At 38.0% G+C, this 20809-nt stretch overlaps 1 protein-coding gene across 5 annotated transcripts in view; it reads left to right on the plus strand.

Annotated features, from left to right (window-relative positions):
• Nucleotides 1–20809, plus strand: part of diaph2 (diaphanous-related formin 2) — a 555642-nt gene that overhangs the window by 139357 nt on the left and 395476 nt on the right. For all 5 annotated transcript variants that reach the window (XM_047353019.1, XM_047353022.1, XM_047353021.1 and 2 more), the window contains exons 7-10: nucleotides 1477–1616; nucleotides 16459–16533; nucleotides 16631–16700; nucleotides 17699–17835. In XM_047353019.1, the coding sequence (XP_047208975.1) occupies nucleotides 1477–1616; nucleotides 16459–16533; nucleotides 16631–16700; nucleotides 17699–17835 (422 nt within the window). The remainder of the gene's footprint in view (nucleotides 1–1476; nucleotides 1617–16458; nucleotides 16534–16630; nucleotides 16701–17698; nucleotides 17836–20809) is intronic.

Consider the following 20809-nt stretch of genomic DNA (forward strand, 5'->3'; position numbering starts at 1 on the left):
TTGGTGTTGATGTGTTTTGGAGTTGATAGCATGAGTAATGCCACAACTGGTCTCAATGTGTAGGCATCAGTGTAGAAACATGTCCCGGTGGAGATTAAACACAGCAATCCATTTACTTGACGCAGAAGCTGCTGCAGGTTGCATGTGGAGCCTGCCTTTGGCACTGGTGGTAGAGTCCATTATTATTATCTTGGCTGACTACCATAAAAAGAAGAAATAGTCAACATATTCCATAATTTATCTTGTTATATTTAAGGTATATCAGGTCTTCAAGTCTTACCTCAAATCAAGTCATCCTCCTGGGATTGATTAGATATAAAGGTTGTTTTCATGGAAATTAAAACGTGCCGTGCTTTCAGTGTATTTTATAAAATATATATAACAAAATGTGTCATGCATTTGTATTCAACCCCCTTTACTCTGATATCCTTAAATAAAATCCAGTACGAGTTGCCTTCAGTAGTCTTTTAATTAGAAAAGGCCAACATGCATGATTTAATCTCAGTAAAAATCCAGCTGTTCTGTGAAGACCTCAGAGGGTATTTTGTTTTTTTTCGAGAACATTAGCAAAGGACTTATACCGCTTAATGAAGACCAAAGAACATAGCAGCCCGGGATACAGTCGAAGAGATTTAAAGCAGGATGAGGTTCTAGAAGCCAATATTCCAAGCTTTGAACATGGAGCACAGGTCACATTATTGTAGAAACAGCTTAGCACAGCTGCAAGCCGGCCATAACATGGCTGTCCACCTAAACAGGATGCCCATGACTACTCTGGAGGAACCTGTTAGATCCACAATTCAGGTAGAACATTTTTACAGGAGTACTAATAGTTTTTCACTTCCCAGTACTGGTCTTCATGAAAGAATGGCAAGAAGAAGCCCAAGCCATAAAAAAAAAAAATCACTTTTAATGTTTGCCTCAAGAAATACAGGAGATACAGTAATTATGTGGTGCTCTGGTCACATGAGAACAAAATTAGACGTTTTGCAAAAGACTGTGCCAATGAAAAGCAACTACGTGCGTCACACCACCTGTACGGTGAAACATGGTGGTGGCAGCATCATGGGTTTCTCCAGCAGGCACGCCGATTAAAGTTGATGAGAAGATATAGGGACTTATTTGCACTTTGAAAATGGTGGATCATATTTTTATATTAACAATTGTGCACTGCTGGGCTCAGTCATGTAAAAACACAATACAATACATTAAAGTTTGTGGTTGTATTGACAGACAATGGGAAAAAGTTGCCTTGGTTATGAATACTTTTGCAAGGCACTGTAGTTGCACCACGATTAGTGGGAAGGTAACTACCCATAAGCCTCTTTGTGTAAATGAGACTGACCTTGATGTAAAATATGGCATCTGATAGTATACAAGCACAGGTTTTTATGACATTGCTGTTGGTGATAAAGTTTTAGTTCAAAATGTTCATCTAATCTTACTGTGTTTTTCTTTTTTCTTTTTTTTGTCCAGGGTGGGCTACGAAACAGCAAGCATGAGTGTACACTTTCATCCCAGGAATACGTCCACGAGCTGCGCTCTGGCATCATGGACGAAAAGCTGCTCAATTGCCTGGAATCCCTCAGAGTGTCTCTCACCAGTAACCCTGTCAGGTTGGTAACTGAAGCTTTTATCACAGAAGGATAATTGTTCTTTTACTCATCTTGATTGTTGTGAAATTTTAAATAATGTAGATTTATCAGAATACCTCTGGCACCGTGAATATTTAAACTGACTGAATAAATAGCCCTGTTTGGGTTGTTTTATCAGAAAACTAAACAATTTTTGGGGAAAAAACCCTCAAATAACCTGCAGAGCTGAGAAATGCTGCTTAACACTGACTGGGAACAGATTTTCTGTTCTGTTCTGTGAGTTGGGAAAAACATATTATGTTATTGGTCTGGTACTCAGCAGTGAAATGACTGCAGTGTAATCCATGGGGCAGTTACCCATGTAAAAGTAAAATTGCTTGTTTTTGCCATGCTTTAGTGTGTACTGATGTTTGACCCACGAAGTAACTGGAGCTAATAAAATTACCCTCTCTTTGTGCAGCAGGCCTCTCCTCCCACCCCCTCCTGTTTGACTGGCAGCGGTCACCCCAATTAAAATGGTCAAACGTGCTAGTCTCAAAGGAGCAAAAGTGTTATTTTTCCCCATTTGTTGCTCTAACCACAAATTCAGTCTATCCCAGTCCTCCAATGGTGGTCAGTGAAAGCCTTGTGAAGTGCTGTGAGGTATTATTTATTTAGCTTAAACACTACAGGTTCTGTACTCCAACCATCTAATGTTACACCCAGTTCTCTGCATTCCTCTCTGCTCTCATTTATGTTCACACTATTTTCTCCTTTTTCCAGCAACTTGTCTCTCATAAGAATAGGGAACACGGGGTATCCTTAACAGAGACTGCTGCTGCATATTAGACATGTCCTATAGCTGTAGATACCCTATCCATTTCTGTGAAACTCATTTAATAATATTGTCTCTCAGGAAGGCACTTTCCTATTAGGTATGAATTTTCTTTTCATTCCCTCTCGGATCAGTTTCTGCTTTTTTGTTTGTCCCAGTTTTCTGCTCCTCCCTTGGATTGTTTCAGACCATTCTCCTCACTGATGCGATAGCTCTTTTTATGGAGCATCTGGTACTAAAGTAGATTTATTACCAGCTTTCAGAAGCTGATATCTCTATTTGGTGACTGTTCCAACTGAAAATAATGTAAAACATGCATAACGAGAACACACGTTTAATTACTTTTAACTAAATGCTGTGCTTGGAAATCAGTTCTTTAAGTCAGCTCTTTTTTGTGACATTGTCTGCAGTTGAATCAATTGTGATTGTGAAGGAATATCCCAATCAAGACCCTTTGTCCCTGATACAGCTCTGAGTCATTTAAAATGACACATGTTCTGTTACTGAATATAAATCTCAAACTTCAGTATGACCTTTATGGCTTTTTTGTCAGTGATGGATATTTTGTCCTGAATGCTGTTAGACATGGGGTTAAGTCACTTAATACATTTTTGTAATGCTTCAACAGCTTATCACCTATAACAGACAGTAGCAACACCCATACACCATTATGCTGCCAGTGTCATTCTTCACAGCTGGGACGGAGTTCTCAAGCTTGAAAACTTTGTGTTTGTTCTTCCAAATTCACATATGGTTATTATGGCCAAACACCTGCGTTCAGGTATCAGCAGAACACATGTCATTGGTTCTGAGTGCATTTGCAAACTTTAATATTACTTTTTATTATGCTTTTGGAGTAATGGCTGCTTCTTCTCTGAGGATTCACTCTGTTATAATGACGCTCGCAAACCAGCTTCCACCAGCATCTTCACAAGGTTTATTGCTTTAGTTCTGGTGTTTCACACATTTCTGGGTCAAAGAACCTGCTGCTTTCTGAACACTGATGCCTGGACATTCCCTTATTTTTTTATACTTACACAAAATGTTTGAACAGAAGAACGTGGCACCTTCAGGCATCTAGAAATTGTACACAAAGATGAAGTAGACTGGTGGGGGTCAACAGTTCTCTTCCTGATATCTTGCCTGATTTCTTTTGATTTCTTTTCATAATGTCACACAAGGAAGCAGTGTGTGTGAGGTACATCCAAAGGTTTCCCTGCATTTAACTGAGATGGTGTGAACAAACCTTTTAGAAGCACCCATATCCATCTCATAATCATTTAGGATTGTCCATATTGTTTAAACGCATCATAATCTTGGTGTAAGTAAGCTGTAAAAAAACCTCTAAACATGTCTTTCTCTTTTTTGGTATTTATCGCATATATGTTTACATACAGTGTATGTATATACCTGGTTTCCACTGCACAGCTACAGTCAGAAGACTGTAGTCTTCCAAAGAGTTTTAAAGGAAGCACACGAAAATATAAGTTTAAAAAAACCTGCTGCTCTAAATGCTGCTTCGAAACTTGCATGGTGACCATGAGCCTAGCTGAGATGAAATTGAAGACTGTGTGCCAACAACTGAGATTAATAGTTGGGTTTAGTCAGGGACTTCAATACCAGTCTTTTAAAAATGCCTTAAATCAGACATTGACCGGATATTTGAGAAAGAACTGGGACACTCCCTACCAGTCAACTACTACAAGTGACTAGAATGATTTCTTTGCCACTAGGGGCCTTTATTTACAGACGGGAAATGGGCAGGGATAATGGAGTGGAGAGACATGCAGCAAAGGTCTCAAGGTCAGGTGTCAAACTCAGGATGGCTGCGTTGAGGACTATAGCCTCGGTATATCGGGGCGCCTGCTTTACCGCTACACTACGCAACAGCTCGGTTTATTTTTAATCAGTGTAATTTAACCTGCATTAAAATGTGCATATAAAATAATACCTTTCACAACAGTGTATAGTGGGTTAACAAGTTATATGAAAATCTTTTGAAGCCGTAAATTGTTTTTGTTCAATTCAGAATAGCTGCCTTTTACAAAGGGTGTCTTACTGAGGTCAGGGTTGCCCTGTAGATGTATATACAAGGCTTTACCTCTTTAAGTGTCTTTAGGAATGAGTTTAATCCAGCAGTAGGTCGGTTCAGCCACAGAACAACCTTAGAGGGAGAGGGAGGATTGTGTGGATGTTGACTCACACAGGTCATTTAGTTATCTTTATGCTGCTTATTCCTCTTCTGGGGAAAGTCACTTACTTTCCAGAAGCGTGGAGAAGGTTACAGCTAATTAATGTGAATTTATTTTGTTGTCATGGATCACGACACAAAGTCTGCATTTGACTGCGCTATGTTAATGTAACCTTTGTACTCTGTCATCATATACTTGCTGGAGCAGTACTTTCATGTTGGATTCCATCTGGGAGGTGTTTATCTCAACATTTGGTATACTGTCTTTTATTTCAACTCATCATGGGGGTAAAATGATTAGAAAGTCCTTACATATTTTTTTTTAATGTGGTTCCAACTTAATTTTGTCTTTAAAACACAAAGTATAATTTTCATTTCAAACTCACTTATATTCCTTCAGAGACCATGTTGGGGTTTTTTTTCCCAGACAGTTAATTATTACTTTAATGTATTATACTTTCTGACATTTTACCAAACAATTTTAATACAAAAAGGTAAAGTTAAAATAAGTTTCTTTTTTAAGTAGTTAATGGAAGAAGCGAAGAAAGGACAACTTTCCAGAATGTGCATTTCTGAACTGAAGTTACAAGAAAACGATGTTTTAAAATAACATTCTAAATGTTTTGTTATTCAGCTTTGTATAATTAAATGGATTATAAACCCTGAACATTTTGTGACATTTTCCCTTAAAACTGAGCATTTGTCCATCAGTTTAGTTCAGATTTTCATTGTGCTCTGCAGGTATGTTGTTCTAAGCATCTCCGTTTAATATCCTCATTCCTTTCTTCTATACATGATTGTCTCAGCTACTTTCAGCTCTTCATGTAATCCCACACTGACCTAATGACACCGTCCCGTCCATCCTGAAGTAAAAGCTAACATGAATAATGTTCTTGACTTATCTTACAGTTGCCAGCAGTGTGTCCTCTTACATGAAGTCCAGCCTCTCTGCTCGTTTCCTATTTATGTATGAGAGTTAAATATAGCTTTTATCTTGTTAAATGTGTTCTGTATTACAAAATCATTGAAATACATTTAAGACTTTATTTTAAATTGATCTGATGCTTTGTTTGGTTATAATAGCATCTAACACAGTGTGCACACCTCAAAGTCTTGTTCTTCACTGTGAGTGCTTACTGCTGCTTTTTGTCTTCCCTCTGATATTTGCACTGCCTACTAATTTGCTCCCACAGGCCTGTGTTTGTCTAATAGTTTAATTGGCTGGGCTGTGCACCTGTTTGGCAGCACAGGTGGCGGTGGGGCCATTCTGCTGTGGGCCTTATCTCCCAGGCAGTCCCACACAGGTGTGTGGCACGCAGCCTTCGTAGATCCACCCACAGATGGCATTGCCCGGAGCGTCCACTGTCTTCTCTGTTTCTGCTTTGTTTTTCCTCAGCTGCCGGGTGTCCCGCTTTCTTTTCTTGTTAAAATTTCCCCGGCCAATTGTTTATCCTCTGCTTCATTCTCTCATATTTAATTTTGTCATTTGGAGACTTGCTGCTTAATTTAGAACTGTCCGATTTACAAGCCTCTTTTCATTATTTTTTTAACCCATACAGATGAAGTTGAGGTGTCAAGTTCCAAAAAATTAAGTTATCTTATTTTCCAATTTAGCGGGAAGGAAATTATGTTGCTTCATCCTCTATTTTACTTGTACGTTTAGTTTTTGCACACATTTGAACAATGCTGATAATTGGTTTGAACATTCATAAATAAGCTTTTCTATCCTTCATTGTATTATTTGACCATTTAGATTACAGAAATGTAAAGAATATTTTAGATAGATTATAGCTAAAGTTTCATTATATGAAAGCGTCTTACTTGCAGAACGCAGCCATGTTCCTTCTGTTTTTAGTCTTCTTATGGTGTTGGACACTAAAAATGTTAGTCCTCAAGGGTTAGTTCCCTGCATGTTTTAAATATGTCCTTTCTCCAAACATCTGCTTCAGATAGTTGAATTATCTCCTCAGACTGTCTCTAAGTTCTGCAGGAGCCTAATAACCTGTTCTTTTAAATCAGACCTGTTCAAATGGGAAACATTTAAAAGCATGCAGGACATGAGCCTTCCAGGTCTGGAAATGCCCATTCCTGGTGTGGGTTGTTTTTGTTATAAGCTTTCTGCTCATGCAGAAAATGTCTCTGAGTATGAATAGGTCTCACTAGCTTAGTGGGGATGGTTTCACTGAGGTGTTTTGCAGCAAACTGTATAACAAAGCTCTCGTGCATCCTGTTGACTCTGTCTAAGAATTGTAAAAGTGTTGTTAAAGCTGACAAAACAAGATGAAATCATTGCTGCTGTTCTGTTAGGAACCTTTTGACAAACTTGTCTGCATTTTTCCTCAAACTTTCTTCAAAGTTGAGCTGAATTTTTACATCACAAGATTTACTTCAGGACTAACAATCTTCTCAATGTAACTCGTTATTAGGTTTCAGCTAAAAATGTAAAAATCAAATACACGTTAGGTGTCATCAGGAGTTCACAATACAATAACACATAAGAACGTAGCTTCAAAGCAGAATAGCATTTTAAATAAAATGTATCTAAAATGAGTAATGTAGTCACTATAAAATAAATACAAATAGGACAAAAAACCTTCAGAGAACATTTTAGTTTAGAATGCAACATTAAATTTATGTGATAGTGTTAAAAATAATTATCGGACTCACAACAACAGAAAGGCCCTGACATCCCTCTGTGAACATGTAAGTTCTGGTTCTCCATTAGTCCCACCAAATAATGACATTTTCAGATCTGGTTTTCTTTCCCCTTTTTATAGATACTAAAAATTATTTGGCTAGGAAGAGGGTTTGAGCAACTCCAAAACACTAAGATCTTTTTCCATTGTTTTCCTGACCTCCTTGTTCTCTACTACAGAAACCAAGGACTGCAAGTCATTCTGGCATCAAGGCTGCATGTTTGGACCTGGGTGACTTGCTTGTAGAAAGTCACTAAGTGATGGTGAGCTTTTTAGAAATGTGCAAGCAAAATAAAACACTTTAGACGGGCTTAGAATAGTGTACATTTCAAAACAGACCTTTAGCGCAACCGCAGCTCCAAGGACAGTCCAGGTCCCGGTAAATCAGCTGGGTCCAGTTTCTTGCTTGGATTGGACCCTTATTCTGAGGTTTGGTCGCTTACATTTTTGTGTGAAGCAGACGCTCGAGGGCACCGGCCAATCAGGACGGGATTTTTAGGCAATATCAGTCGTTGTTGTTTTCTATTAAATAAAAGCAGTTTCACATTCGGAATTTTGACCTAATAAACACACCTTACCTGACTTTCCCCACTGAAATACAATAAAGGTAATTTCTGTTCTATTGTACAATGATTAAATCTGAATTATTGTAATTAGAAGGGAATAAAAATGATTAACTTTAACGATCTCTTGTTCCATTTCATATAAGAGAATCCAATAGCTTCATATAATCACAATGATGCAACAATAGTTTAAAATGTCAGAAGAAAATAATTTTAGAAATGTATAGCTTATTGTTGTTCATTTTGGCTAAACTAAGAGTAAAATAAAATTCAGCTAGTTAACTGAAGTCTGCAGAAAACCACAAACGTCCTTGGGTTAGGGTGAGTAAGGTTAAAATGAGAAGGTTACCTTGGAAACACAGCTTAGCGCCTTAGAGTACCAGGTAGTTTTTTGAATGCATCTCTTTTTAATCACGTACTAGAGTTTCATTACCGGCACATTCTTCTTGTAGAGCTAATACTTGAAAATTAAGTTAAAAAAATGCTTCTGGAAGTTATGTTGCACTTAAGTTTTATACATCTAGCCAAAGGTCATACGGCAGAATCACAGACAATTATAAGATGGGAGGAAAAGCTGCGCTCTCGACCTAAAATTTTTTAAAGTAGCAGCTCTAACTGGGGCTCTTATGTCTCTCACTCTTCCTCCTTTGGCCCTTCTCCATCTACTGCAAGTACAGCAGGCAATTAACACCATCACAAAGGAGCATATCCATCTGTCCTTCTGCTGTTGTGAGTGTTGAAAGCAGTATGAGTTTCTAAGCGTCTACCGGGTCTACTCTCTTGACAGCTCAGGCCTGAAATCTTGTCTGGCACAGACACAAAGCGTGATTAGTGGCTCTCAGTGAATCTACAATGAGTTGTCACTCTATCAATGAATGATACTGTTTCAAATCTGTAATTTTTGATGTTGGTTTATCAAAGTGAATCATCCACGGTTGATCTTGTGTATTCATTTTCTAGCAGAGAAGCTTAATCAGAAGCCATGTCAGTTCAATCTTATTTAGATGGAGGATTTTAAAATGGAAAAAGTTGGGTTTTGTAATGTTTAAGTTCTCCTTCAGGACACATGACAGTCATTGGCCTTTGTAGATTAAATAAATTTCTTATATCTTATTAAACTTGAAAATAAAGCAATTTAATTCCCTGTTATGATCTTGTTTTTTTATATAGACAAACTTACAACAAGGAATACATTCAGGTACAGACTAAATGAAAGCATGTCAGAAGTCACAGAACAAGAGGTTTTTTTGTGAAGCTCTGCAATTTCTAGTGTTATTACAAACCCCACTCAACACCCCTCCAGAAAGGTTTTTCTTTTGCCACTTATCAAGGAGAATTGAACCTGGAAGGATTTGAACATTACAGCACATAATTGTTTCGCTCAGGTTTGTCGGTGAATGCTTCTCCATTATTTGAGGAAAGAAAAATCAGCAAATCCGTTTCTGTGTTTAACTTTCCGGGGTGCCATCTCACTTCTCCTTGTAGAACAGGGTTTGATTTGCCGGCTAAATTTGGCATGACTATTATGTCATGTCTACAATGGACGTGACTAGCAATCAGAAACGAGCAGGTTAACTAGTTTATATCCTCCAGGCTTTCTTCACGGCTGAAGTTTTCCCCGTTCCTTCAAGCCAGTAAAAGTGATTTTGGAGACATAAACGTCCCCGGCATCTTCAGCATATTTTAAGGGGTACGGCTGTTCGATTTTATAACACCATCTGTTAACCTCCAACACAGCCTTATCTGTTACGCTCACATAAATAATCGATAAATATATAATTTAGATTTTATTATGATTTAATAGGGAATTATTTCCAGTAGCAGAAACAAAAGGCACCTTCTGGAAATAAATATAATTTTAATGTGTATTTTTTTTTCTTAAGATTAAAAATAACTGGTATATATTTGATCAAAATACCCCAAAAAATTATAAAATATTGATTTTAAATATGGTTTGATGCATTTGAGTTTCATGTGATTCCGAGTTTAAAGGTGGACTAAGCCATCCAGTTTCCTTCATATGGTTTCTATTCTTTGAAGGAGTTTTACTGAGATCCCCGAGAGAGTCCTGAAGTGATCTGTGTTTTTTCTGGCTGTCTGCAGCATACAGTGGTGCTGTGAAGCCACTCCCTGAACTGTTGCTGCACACAGCTGGGGAGCTGGCTGAAATGAGGATGCTAAAATGTACCCTTTCTTACAAGACTGGAAATATTCCCAGTTGGAGAAAATACAGACGGTAATAGTGGGGAAATAAAAGGATCACTACCTATCGCTCTTAAGGTAGTATTGTTGTCAAGCTGCGAGCAGCATGTCTGCTCAGTTATGGACTGTTTGCTCTAAGCAGCTAAGTCCAGTTTGTTATGCTTTTGTTACTATAAAAAAAATATGTCAAAGTACCGAATCTTATAGAAAACATAACTAATATTCAATGTGTTATTTTGCAGAAGTAGGAATAAATGTTGTTGGGAAAATAATTATACATTTTGTTATGAATTTCTCTGTCAGCACAGTGAAAAACATGGTATTTTTAATCAAAGTTACCATACCATCAGAATCTTATAACAGCCCGTGCCTAACTCAGACCTGCTGTTTATATGCATCCTGGCTAATTCGGATATAACTGGACAGCTGTAAGTACCAACATTCACACCTGGCATTAAACTCTATAGGTTATAGGTTATAGGCTGTAGGCCATCTTCACAATATCACCACAAACAGGTTGTTTGAATATAGGTCAGATCATATTAGTGATGGGGGGGGGGGGGGCACATATGTGGTTGTGATATAAAACTGACGTGGTTTTAATGTTATCTATAACATTTATTGACTGTCCTTGTAAAAGACATCTTTCAGCTAGTTGACTGACGGTGTACAGCAACAAGTGAGGGAGGGGCAGAGCAATGCTTATCTGCACATCTGAGGGTAAATTGAGCAAAAACATTGTCTATTTGTCTTAAGTAAGTTCAGTTCACACATGTATGTCACACTGCCCAAGTGTAACATACATCCATGAAAAAAACTCAATTTGAATTCAATATGCTTTTGTTGTCCCTGTGGGGAAACCTGTGCTGGGCAAATTGTAGCTACATTAAAAGTAGACACAGTAAAAATGGTGCAAATCAGCTATCAAATATCTACAATAAACAAAAATTCGACATCAAAAATAAGTAATTCAAGCAATTAAAAACCACATTAGTAAAATATACAAATTGTAAACGACAATATGAGTGCAAGGTCTGGACAAAGCAAATGCTCATGCAGAGTTCTTTTAATGTCTAATATATTTGAAGTGCTGCTTTAAAACCATTAACTTACCAATATAAACACTATCCAAACAAGACGTCACTGCAGTTTTTACCTAAATATTGCCACATGTTCTTATTCTTCATATTTCTATGAAGAAAAGTCTTTTCAAGACAGAGTGTAGGAGTATTTTACAGTATTGTCCTCGTTCATAGCGAAAATACTGGTGCATATGCGGTAAGAGATGTGCACCACTTCTGAAGTAGATCTAATAAAAAATTTGTCTGCAACAAAATGGCAACGCTGACATTGAAAAATGAACGAGTTCTTTCAAAGAATGCTCGCAATTGTATTTTGTTCTTAAAAAACTTAAACTGATCTTTGCAAGGCCCTGAAAATAAGCACGCTCTCCAGTCTGTAAGGGATTGAGCAAATTGGCATAATACTAGAAAATTTAAATGTTAAAAAGATTGCCTGTCTGGTCATCTACTTCTCCTGGCTTCTTCTGAAATTCAGCTGGTAGTAAGAAGAGATGTTGTTGTGGAGGACTGAATGCCAGGTGTTCAGCAGAGGATGAATAAAAATTTCAGGTGTTTTCTACTCTGTGGGGAGACATTTCAAAGCATCCAGGGATCATGGTGTGCTGTCAGCTGACTGCACACCTAACGTTTGATTTTTCCCTTTCCGCCGTCTCACAGTGGCTTCATGCACAGACTGAAACACACACAAGGACCTTCAGCAGCACATTAATTCATGTTGCAGATTCTCACCTCAGAGAGCTCTTTTTGAGTACTGCTGCGGTTCCTCCGCTTGCTTGGCTACACCCAACATCACATTTGTGGATTGCTGAGACCAGCTATATAGTCCCGAGGTGGCATAGGTTTCAGCTTCAAACTCAGATTAGTGGATGAGTTTCCTCTTGTAACCTGATGAGGTGTTGAATTACTTTATGAAGAATACTTTTCAGAGGAAACATTAAATTAAACATTAGCACCAGCCAGCAGGATTGTGAGTCCTGATATTGGAGCTAAGCAGTGTGAAAACGTTTCAGTTGACATTTGCCTGAATTTCCTCTAAAACAATTGTTTTAGAGAACATCTAGATTTATCTCTGATATAAAATGTCGGACACTTGATACATCTTGATAGATTCCTGGGAGTTTCTCTCTTCCTTTGCTTTCTTCAACAGTTTTCTAATACCTCAGTTATGTATGAGCTGATCCTTTTTATATATGCAAGAGCCATCAAAATTTTAACAGCTTTCTTTAAAACACTTTTCTTGAGCTGTAGTGAGGCCTGCTGGAAGACATACTGACCACTTTTCCTCACTCTGCTACTTTCTCTCCAATTATCAAGTCAATTATTAAGTCAGTGACTCGATGCAATCGAATGGGTTTCCTAGGATAGAAAACGTTTTACCAATTTAATTAAACAACTAACAGTGAAGCTGATGCTTTATCTGCCATGGTTGTACTAAAACTGTAGCTCAGATTGAGTTGTCCAAAGACTGGAGCCCAGCTTGGCCAGTGGCTGTCACATTTTTGAATAAATTTAAAATTAAGAAAGATAAACTCCTAATTGTTATGTATTGACTGAAAATATTCATGTCAATAAATTCTTGTATTCAATGTCAACAATTATGATGACTAGTCTTAGCAGCCCTACTACAGATACCTAATAAGATACATTAATTTCACATTTGTAACAATAGTATAAGCAGCACTTATTTCTGAATAGAATATTTATAATATATTTTAATGTGGGCAAATTTACTGTCATACAAAAATCAGTAGCATTTCATGATGATTTTGCACAAATGGAAAGGATTTATTTAATATATTTATATTTCCAGCCTAAGTCATTAATATCATTCTGACTTAGAAAGCTCTTTAGACCACAGCAGTTCAGTTCTGTATGTCGGAGGTATAAATAGCAGATGTTTATCACTACCTTAAGGGCTTTTAACCACTGTAATCTAATTCTAGGCTCTGGATTATTACATATGCTCACCTTTTCTAACACAATATTTGTTTGAAACTTTTCTACAAGATAACAGTTGGATATATCATTAATCAACACTGTTTTTAAACCTGATCAGGTGTTCATTTAAAATAATTCAGTGTACTTATTATCACATTTTAGCAAGTGTGGCCTGTGCTTAAATCAGGAGTTTATTTATTCTTTGTCTTATTTTGATTTATTTTGCAGTTTGAGTCTAGTTTCAGGGTTCTTTGTTCTGGTACTTTGAGTTTTATTTTGAAAGCATCTTGTCGGTATAATCATGCACTGCTCTGCCTGCCCCTTTATTTGGATTTGCAATGTGGATTGAATATTTATTGTCCTGCCCTGCAGCGATTTGTTTTTGTTAATAAAACAAAGTTTACTTAAGTTCTTCACCTTCTTGCCTCCTGCCAGAAAGTCCACACTTGGGTCCTCCTCCACACTGAACTTTGACGGAATCACTAAGCTAATACCGGTGCTGCTTTGTTTCAAGCTGTATTGTAAAGATCCATTTGTTGCATGCCACAGCAAAGTACAACTGGAATTGTGTAGCACCAAACAGGTCCTTAAACCCACAGAGGGGCAGTTATATAGCCTGGTATGTAATGCAATATGTAACATTGTGTGTGCTGAGAAGCTTTCAGTAACAAAGCTGCTCGCTGAGCCCTGATAAAATGATAAAAGTGGTTTATATACTGAAATCAATCCTCAGACGAGCCTTCCAAACGAAATGGACGTGATCAGTCAAACATGAGGTGGGACACAGTGTGGTTCTGTTGTCGTTGAGTCGTGTACTAACATTTTCCTTACACACTCATGGACCTGATCTCACTTTGGCTATATTTACAGTTTATATCAAAGATGAACTTTTAGGATCTCCAGACTGAATAATGGATTGCACTGAAGACAAACAAATAAGTTCAGACAGAAAGGCAGCACATCTCTGCTTTGCAGTATTTTAAGCTTGAACAGAAATGTTCAGGAAACAAGGCAACATAAAAAACATTTAATGACAGCTGAAATGTTTTGTCTTGTTTGTACATATCCCTGTTAGGATAACATAATGCAATCAGGTTAAGTGAGCAGAAATGAACCAAAATAAAATGGAAAGAAAATTGCTTCCATTAAACTAAACATATATATTTTTTTTAATTTTCCCTGGTAAATAAGTATCATTGCATCTTTGTGGTACTTAACCAGAGGATTACAGACATAAATATCAAGAGTAAGTCCTTCCCAAAGTTAATGAAATCATTGAGTATATGCTCACATTAGGAGTGAAAAATATGACCTGGATTTGAAAGGATTTGCGCTCGTTCAATGATTATGGGCGATGCTTAAATGTGTATTACTTTGATGTTAAACAATGGGGCTTACACTGTGTTTAAGGGGAAAAAAATCATTAAAACTAATTTGAAGCTTCTAATAAGGTGGTATACAGAATGTTTTTGCTAAGGTAGTTTTTCTTAGTGTTGGTGGAAATTATTGTGTAGTTGGCCAGTTTCTTTAATAAGGTGAGTTTTTTTTATAGCTGCAGGACAAGCAGTGTACGTGCACCATCTATTTTTGTAGATATTTTTCTTTGTAAGCGTTTGGGGCATGTAGAAGGCAAGCTGCAAATGACCTGAAGTCATGCAGGAGGGGACAGAGAATGATGGGCTGTCTGGGATGTAGAGAGGGCCCAAAACATTTAGTGCATTAAATCCTTGAGGGGAACTATATTATGTTGCAACCTGCAGCAAGACTTATGGTTCTGTTGGGGCAAAAAGGGATGGACAAGCCCTGGCCCTTGTTTTTCACCTAAAGATTTGATCTGAGAATTAAGCCTGCATTCCTGCTGCCATGTCCAGTTAAATTTGTTGTAAAGTCTATGTCCTATTTCTGTATCCCAAACATATTATTTATTATACATATTACAAATTATTTCTATTATGTCTTCTGCAGCCTTTAGATTTTGCACAGCACATGCTTAAATGAAACAATCAGATCAGAAAACATATCCTTGTAAAAAGCTTTTGACCATTTCTGAACATTGGATTGTTTTGAGTTTATTAAGAATGCACATGATAATTCACTAAAATCCAATATTAACATCTTATAAATAGACTCTGCTTGTTTATGAGATAAATTTGAGAAATGTGGGACAGGGAGTCATTGCTTAGTTCCTATTTAGTCACAGATTAAAGAAATACCTCAGCTTGAATTTATTTGCTTCCTGAGGCAAATGCATCTCATCTCTAATTGAGGGTCTCTTACGACTCAGTGAGTCAATAATAATGGTTTTAATACCCAAACCATTATTACTTCAAATCATTGTCAAAAAAGCAGGATAAATCATTGACTTATGCCACTTAGATGCTGGAAAATTGCTTCATGTATTTTGCGTCATTGACAGTTAAGGGCCCGAAAACAAGTACAGCTAATGGCATAATCTGGCTACGACCACTCGGTTGTTTCGCAGCCACCTCTCCACTCTGCACCCGACTTAAACAAACAGGCTCATCTGAACTGGATCATTTGCCGTCTTCTGATATGCTGCGGTTTATAGGCAATTATCTCTCTCAATCCATTATCGATTACAGTGTTATCTTACTTGCATTGCTTAATCTTTTGGCACAGTGCAATAGTTGCTCACGTCGGGCCTGGATGCAAACTGCTTTGCATCGAGAGCATTGGTTAGGATGGATGGTTACTCATTTGTGTGTAAATGGTTGCAGTGTAAAGGCTGAGTGAAACAGAATATATTCAGTGTCATGGAGAGGGCATGGTTGACTTTGAATGTTATTGTTCTAGGGTAAAACGGAGGGGAAAAAGGAAAGTGTAGTCCAGGGGATCTCAAACCTCACGTGCAAGCATTCTAACTTTATAAAAAAAAAAACTTAAACTTGTCATCTGTCCACAAATAGTCTTTAGTTTTACACACAAGAAAACATAAAGAAGAAAGTTAGACAATTTAAAGTACAAGACCACACAGTAACATCAAAACAACTGATGTTAAACTTAAAGAGTGTCAGATGCAGTTATAATAGATGGCAACCAAGTGTAAAAAATGGCACTTTCTGCTTTCAGTGAGCTGCCAACATCTGGGGTCCGACGCAATTTGCTTACTTTTTTATTTTTATTTTCCATATTTTCTTTTTGTACATTTTGATTCTTTAACTTAGAAGTGAGTGATTCTGAGTGACCTCTGTTTTTAGAACAAGTAATAAAATTCATTCAGGAGGGAAATACAGTCTTATTTGTGGTTAATTATTTTTCAATCAACCTTGCATTCAGTGCATCACAGGGAAGCTATTTAGACTGAATATTGATTTGGTCTGATATTTTTCTCTTGGTTTTTTGTTGTTTTATTCTAGTTGGGTCAACAACTTTGGTCATGAGGGTCTTGGTCTTCTTCTGGATAATCTGGATAAACTTCTGGACAAGAAACAGTAAGTTAACATGTCCAACTTGCCACGTCTGTGTCATTATCTAAGACCAAACCCTTACCAGGATGTTTTATTAAAATGTCTTGTTTTTCTTCTGCAGGCAAGAGAATATTGATAAACGCAATCAGCATAAACTTATCCAGTGCTTAAAGGCTTTCATGAACAATAAGGTTTGGATTACTTTGTATGATTGATTCAATAGATCTTGTTTTTTTTCCTGTATTTTGCATTAAGTACCACTAAAAAAGCAAAGATAATTGAGTTGCAGGCCAAAAACCGGGTTAAAAACTTGGTTCCAACACAGTCTAGAGAAGTATGATAAAATATTAAATTCAATTTCAATATTATCCAGGTCTGGAAAAGTTTGGATAAATAAGACGATACTTGGGAAAATGAAGTATCGTCTTTCTTCCTTGTATCTTTCCTTCCTACTGTTCTCCCACCCTTTTTGCCCTACCGTCTGTCTGTCTTGTTGTTTTTGATTACATATTTTAACCCCATCCACTGTAAAAAATTTTCTCATTAATTTGTAGTGAACTTTAGTATTTTACATTTTCAGAAGAACACAAATGACTTGAAGCTCTGGAAAGCCGAATCTGAAAAATCTGGAATTTCTACATAAAAGATGTTTTTGGAGCTTATGTAAATATGTAAAACTAGCACAGGTGGTAAGGGTTCCAACCTTATTTGCATCTTGTTGTTGACCGGCCGAGGATAATGAAGCAGTAAACCGCAGCTAATTTGTCCATTTAAAGTTTCTAAACTTTTAATTATCCCTTTTTTGGGAAGATCTTGCTCATTCCTCTTAAGTGGCCTAAATTTTAAGGTTAGATGCAGTATTGATATTGTTTTTTGTGGAGTTAGTCCCCCACACGTGGTCATCTCAACCCAGTCCTGCAATTGTGCTAAAAGGTACAGGAGACGATAAGTATTCATACCTGCAATCCTTTCCTGAATTAAATCAATTTATCATCCTTGCCATTTCCTCCCACGGCCTCATTGTACCTCTTTAAAAGAAGATTAGGGCTAACTATAACTTCATACATACCAGCTTTTTTTGTATTTTATATTTTACTTGAAGTGAAAGTCCTCCATGAATGTAAATGCTCTCATTATTTTATACCCAATGGACATCTTCTCTATCTTGCCCCATCTCTGTGTTTTACAGTATGGACTGCAAAGGATCCTGGGAGATGAGCGTAGCTTGTTGCTGTTGGCAAGAGCAATCGACCCCAAACAGACCAACATGATGACTGAAATTGTCAAAATTCTCTCAGCAATCTGTATCATTGGAGAAGAAAACATGTAAGTTGAATGGATTATATCTGATCACTTTACACTGTCCATGTAACACATCAGCTGGCAAAGGACAGCCTCTCTTCTCCTCAGAGACTCTTGTCAGATAATGAGATTTCCACGGTTTTAAAGGTCAGAAGCATTGGCTTTATTTGCAGGTCTGCAGAGTACCATTAATAAAAGGTTGTTAATAAAAGGTGACTTGTAGGATCTTAAGTTTGGAAGACAAAAAGGCATTAAAAAGCCCACTGTATACAGGTTCTGATAAGTTTGAATGATGAACACAGACCATGAAAATGTCCTCAACTCTATCAGGGATGAGCTACATTTACAATTCAGAGCCATTCTTGCTCTTACTAAATATAATTTGTCCGGAGCCAGAAAACCTACATGACCTCATTAAACAAACCAGGATGATTAATACATACTGTATAAAATGATCAGTTGTATGGTTAAAGAGAGTCTGTTTTCAAATCTAAAAATAGAAATGACAAAGAAAAAACGTTTAGAAGGAAACGGCAAAAACAACAGCTGCTTAATGAAAAAATTACTTGGAATAATTGTGCTTTTGAAATTCTGTATAGGTACTGATCAAAAACTTTATTACCCTTTTATTTAACTTGTAAATCACCAATAAATTAATAAAGTAATAAAAAAGTAATGTTCTTTTCTGCTTGCATTCAATACTTGTATAGGATTTTCACAGCACAATGATATCTGCGATGGCAAACATTTATCTTTGGATTGTAAAGGTTGCTGATCCCTTTTAATAATTTAAAGGTACAATACTCTTAAAAATGCCTCTAAAGCCTAATGTTGCAAACAGACATTTAATGTGTTAAAATTGCAGCCATCAGCTATTCTGTGTACAACATCTCTAAATTCATAAGTACAAGGTACAATTAAGCACTAATTATTATTCATTCATACACTGGCAAATTTAGGTTTCACCACCATGTTTCCTCTGAAAGAAATCTCAATGTTATGGGGCGGCTCAGCCAGAGTCCTGACTTGAATATGATAAAGAGTCTGTGGATGGAGGTAAAGATTAGGGTAATGGCAAAGAGGTCTTCCAACCTCAAAAGCTCATCCACAAAATACAAGTGGAAACATGGACAAAGCTGCTCAGCAATTATAAGTATGGTTTGATTGAATGCCTATAAATATTTTTTCCACTGAGTGTTGAAAAGTGTGCAAATCATTTTTGATATGCTGTTTTTTAAGAAACTGCTAATAAAAGGTATATTTTTCTTCACAATTAATACTTTTATATTCTGTTATCTTTAAAGAGAGAGGTCTTTCTAATTTTCTTTCAGAAACAAACTTTTTGGTTGAATTAAAATAATTTTAACTCTTAAACCTCCCTGATACATGCTACCATTCCCACATGCTTCAATGCCTCCACCATCCCAAAATCCTGTCACACAGCCTGAATGATTACAGATCCTTCGCCCTGACGTCTGTAATCATTTAGTGCCTAGAGCATTCAGTCTCCCAACACATTAGAGACTGCTGCCCTTCCTCCTTCGACCCCCACCAGTTTGAGTACAGGGCAAACCCATCTACGGAGGACACCATCGCCCTCACACTCCATACAGTGCTGAGCCACCTAGAGAACAAGAAGAGCTATGTGAGGATGCTCTTTGTGAACTACAGCTCAGCATTTAACACCATCGTTCCAGACATCCTCACCACCTGCAACAGATTAAAAACTTTCTAACAGGCCGTGTGAGTCTCGGCCCCCACCACTCCTCCACAATCACACTCAGCACTGTTTCCCCTTAAGGCTGCGTCTTGAGCCCTCTAATGTACGCCCTGTACACATATGACTGCTCTCCAACCCACCCAACCAACAGCATTATCAAATATGCAGATGACACGACACTGGTTGGTCTCATCAGTGACGAGATAGCGTACAGGGTACAGCATACAGGGCTGGCGTGGAGGAAATGTCGCACTAGTGCTTAGCAAACAACCTGACCCTGGATGTCGCAAAACAAAAGAACTGATCATGTATTTCCAGAAGATCAGACAGGACCACACCCACTCCTCAACAACCCAGCAGCAGGACCGCTACCTCCGCCTTTGTGCAAGGAGGAACAGGAGGAGCACTGTCACAGCCCTTCAAAATGACCTCCAGGAGGCCACAAATGTGCATGTGTCTACACAAACGGTTAGAAACCGACTCCATGAGGATGGTATGAGGGCCCGACGTCCACAAATTGGGGTTGTGCTCACAGCCCAACACCGTGCAGGACGCTTGGCATTTGCCAGAAAACACCAGGATTGGCAAATTCACCACTGGTGCCATATGGTCTTCACAGATGAAAGCAGGTTCACACTGAGCACATGTGACAGACGTGACAGAGTCTGGAGACACCGTGGAGAGCGATCTGCTGCCTGCAACATCCTTCAGCATGACCGGTTTGGCAGTGGGTCAGTAATGGTGTGGGGTGGCATATCTTTGGAGGGCTGCACGGCCCTCCATGTGCTCACCGGAGGTAGCCTGACTGCCATTAGGTACCGAGATGAGATCCTCAGACCCCTTGTGAGACCATATGCTGGTGCGGTTGGCCCTGGGTTCCTTCTAATGCAGGACAATGCTAGACCTCATGTGGCTGGAGTGTGTCAGCAGTTCCTGCAAGATGAAGACATTGAAGCTATGGACCGGCCTGCCCGTTCCCCAGACCTGAATCTGATTGAGCACATCTGGGACATCATGTCTCGCTCCATCCACCAACGTCACGTTGCACCACAGACTGTCCAGGAGTTGGCGGATGCTTTAGTCCAGGTCTGGGAGGAGATCCCTCAAGAGACCATCCGCCGTCTCATCTGGAGCATGTCCAGGCGTTGTAGGGAGGTCATACAGACACATGGAGGCCACACACAATACTGAGCCTCATTTTAACTTGTTTTAAGGACATTACATCAAAGTTGGATCAGCCTGTAGTGTGTTTTTCCACTTTAATTTTGTGTGTGACTC

Source organism: Girardinichthys multiradiatus, chromosome 23 (assembly GCF_021462225.1).
Source record: "Girardinichthys multiradiatus isolate DD_20200921_A chromosome 23, DD_fGirMul_XY1, whole genome shotgun sequence".
Lineage (NCBI taxonomy): Eukaryota > Metazoa > Chordata > Actinopteri > Cyprinodontiformes > Goodeidae > Girardinichthys > Girardinichthys multiradiatus.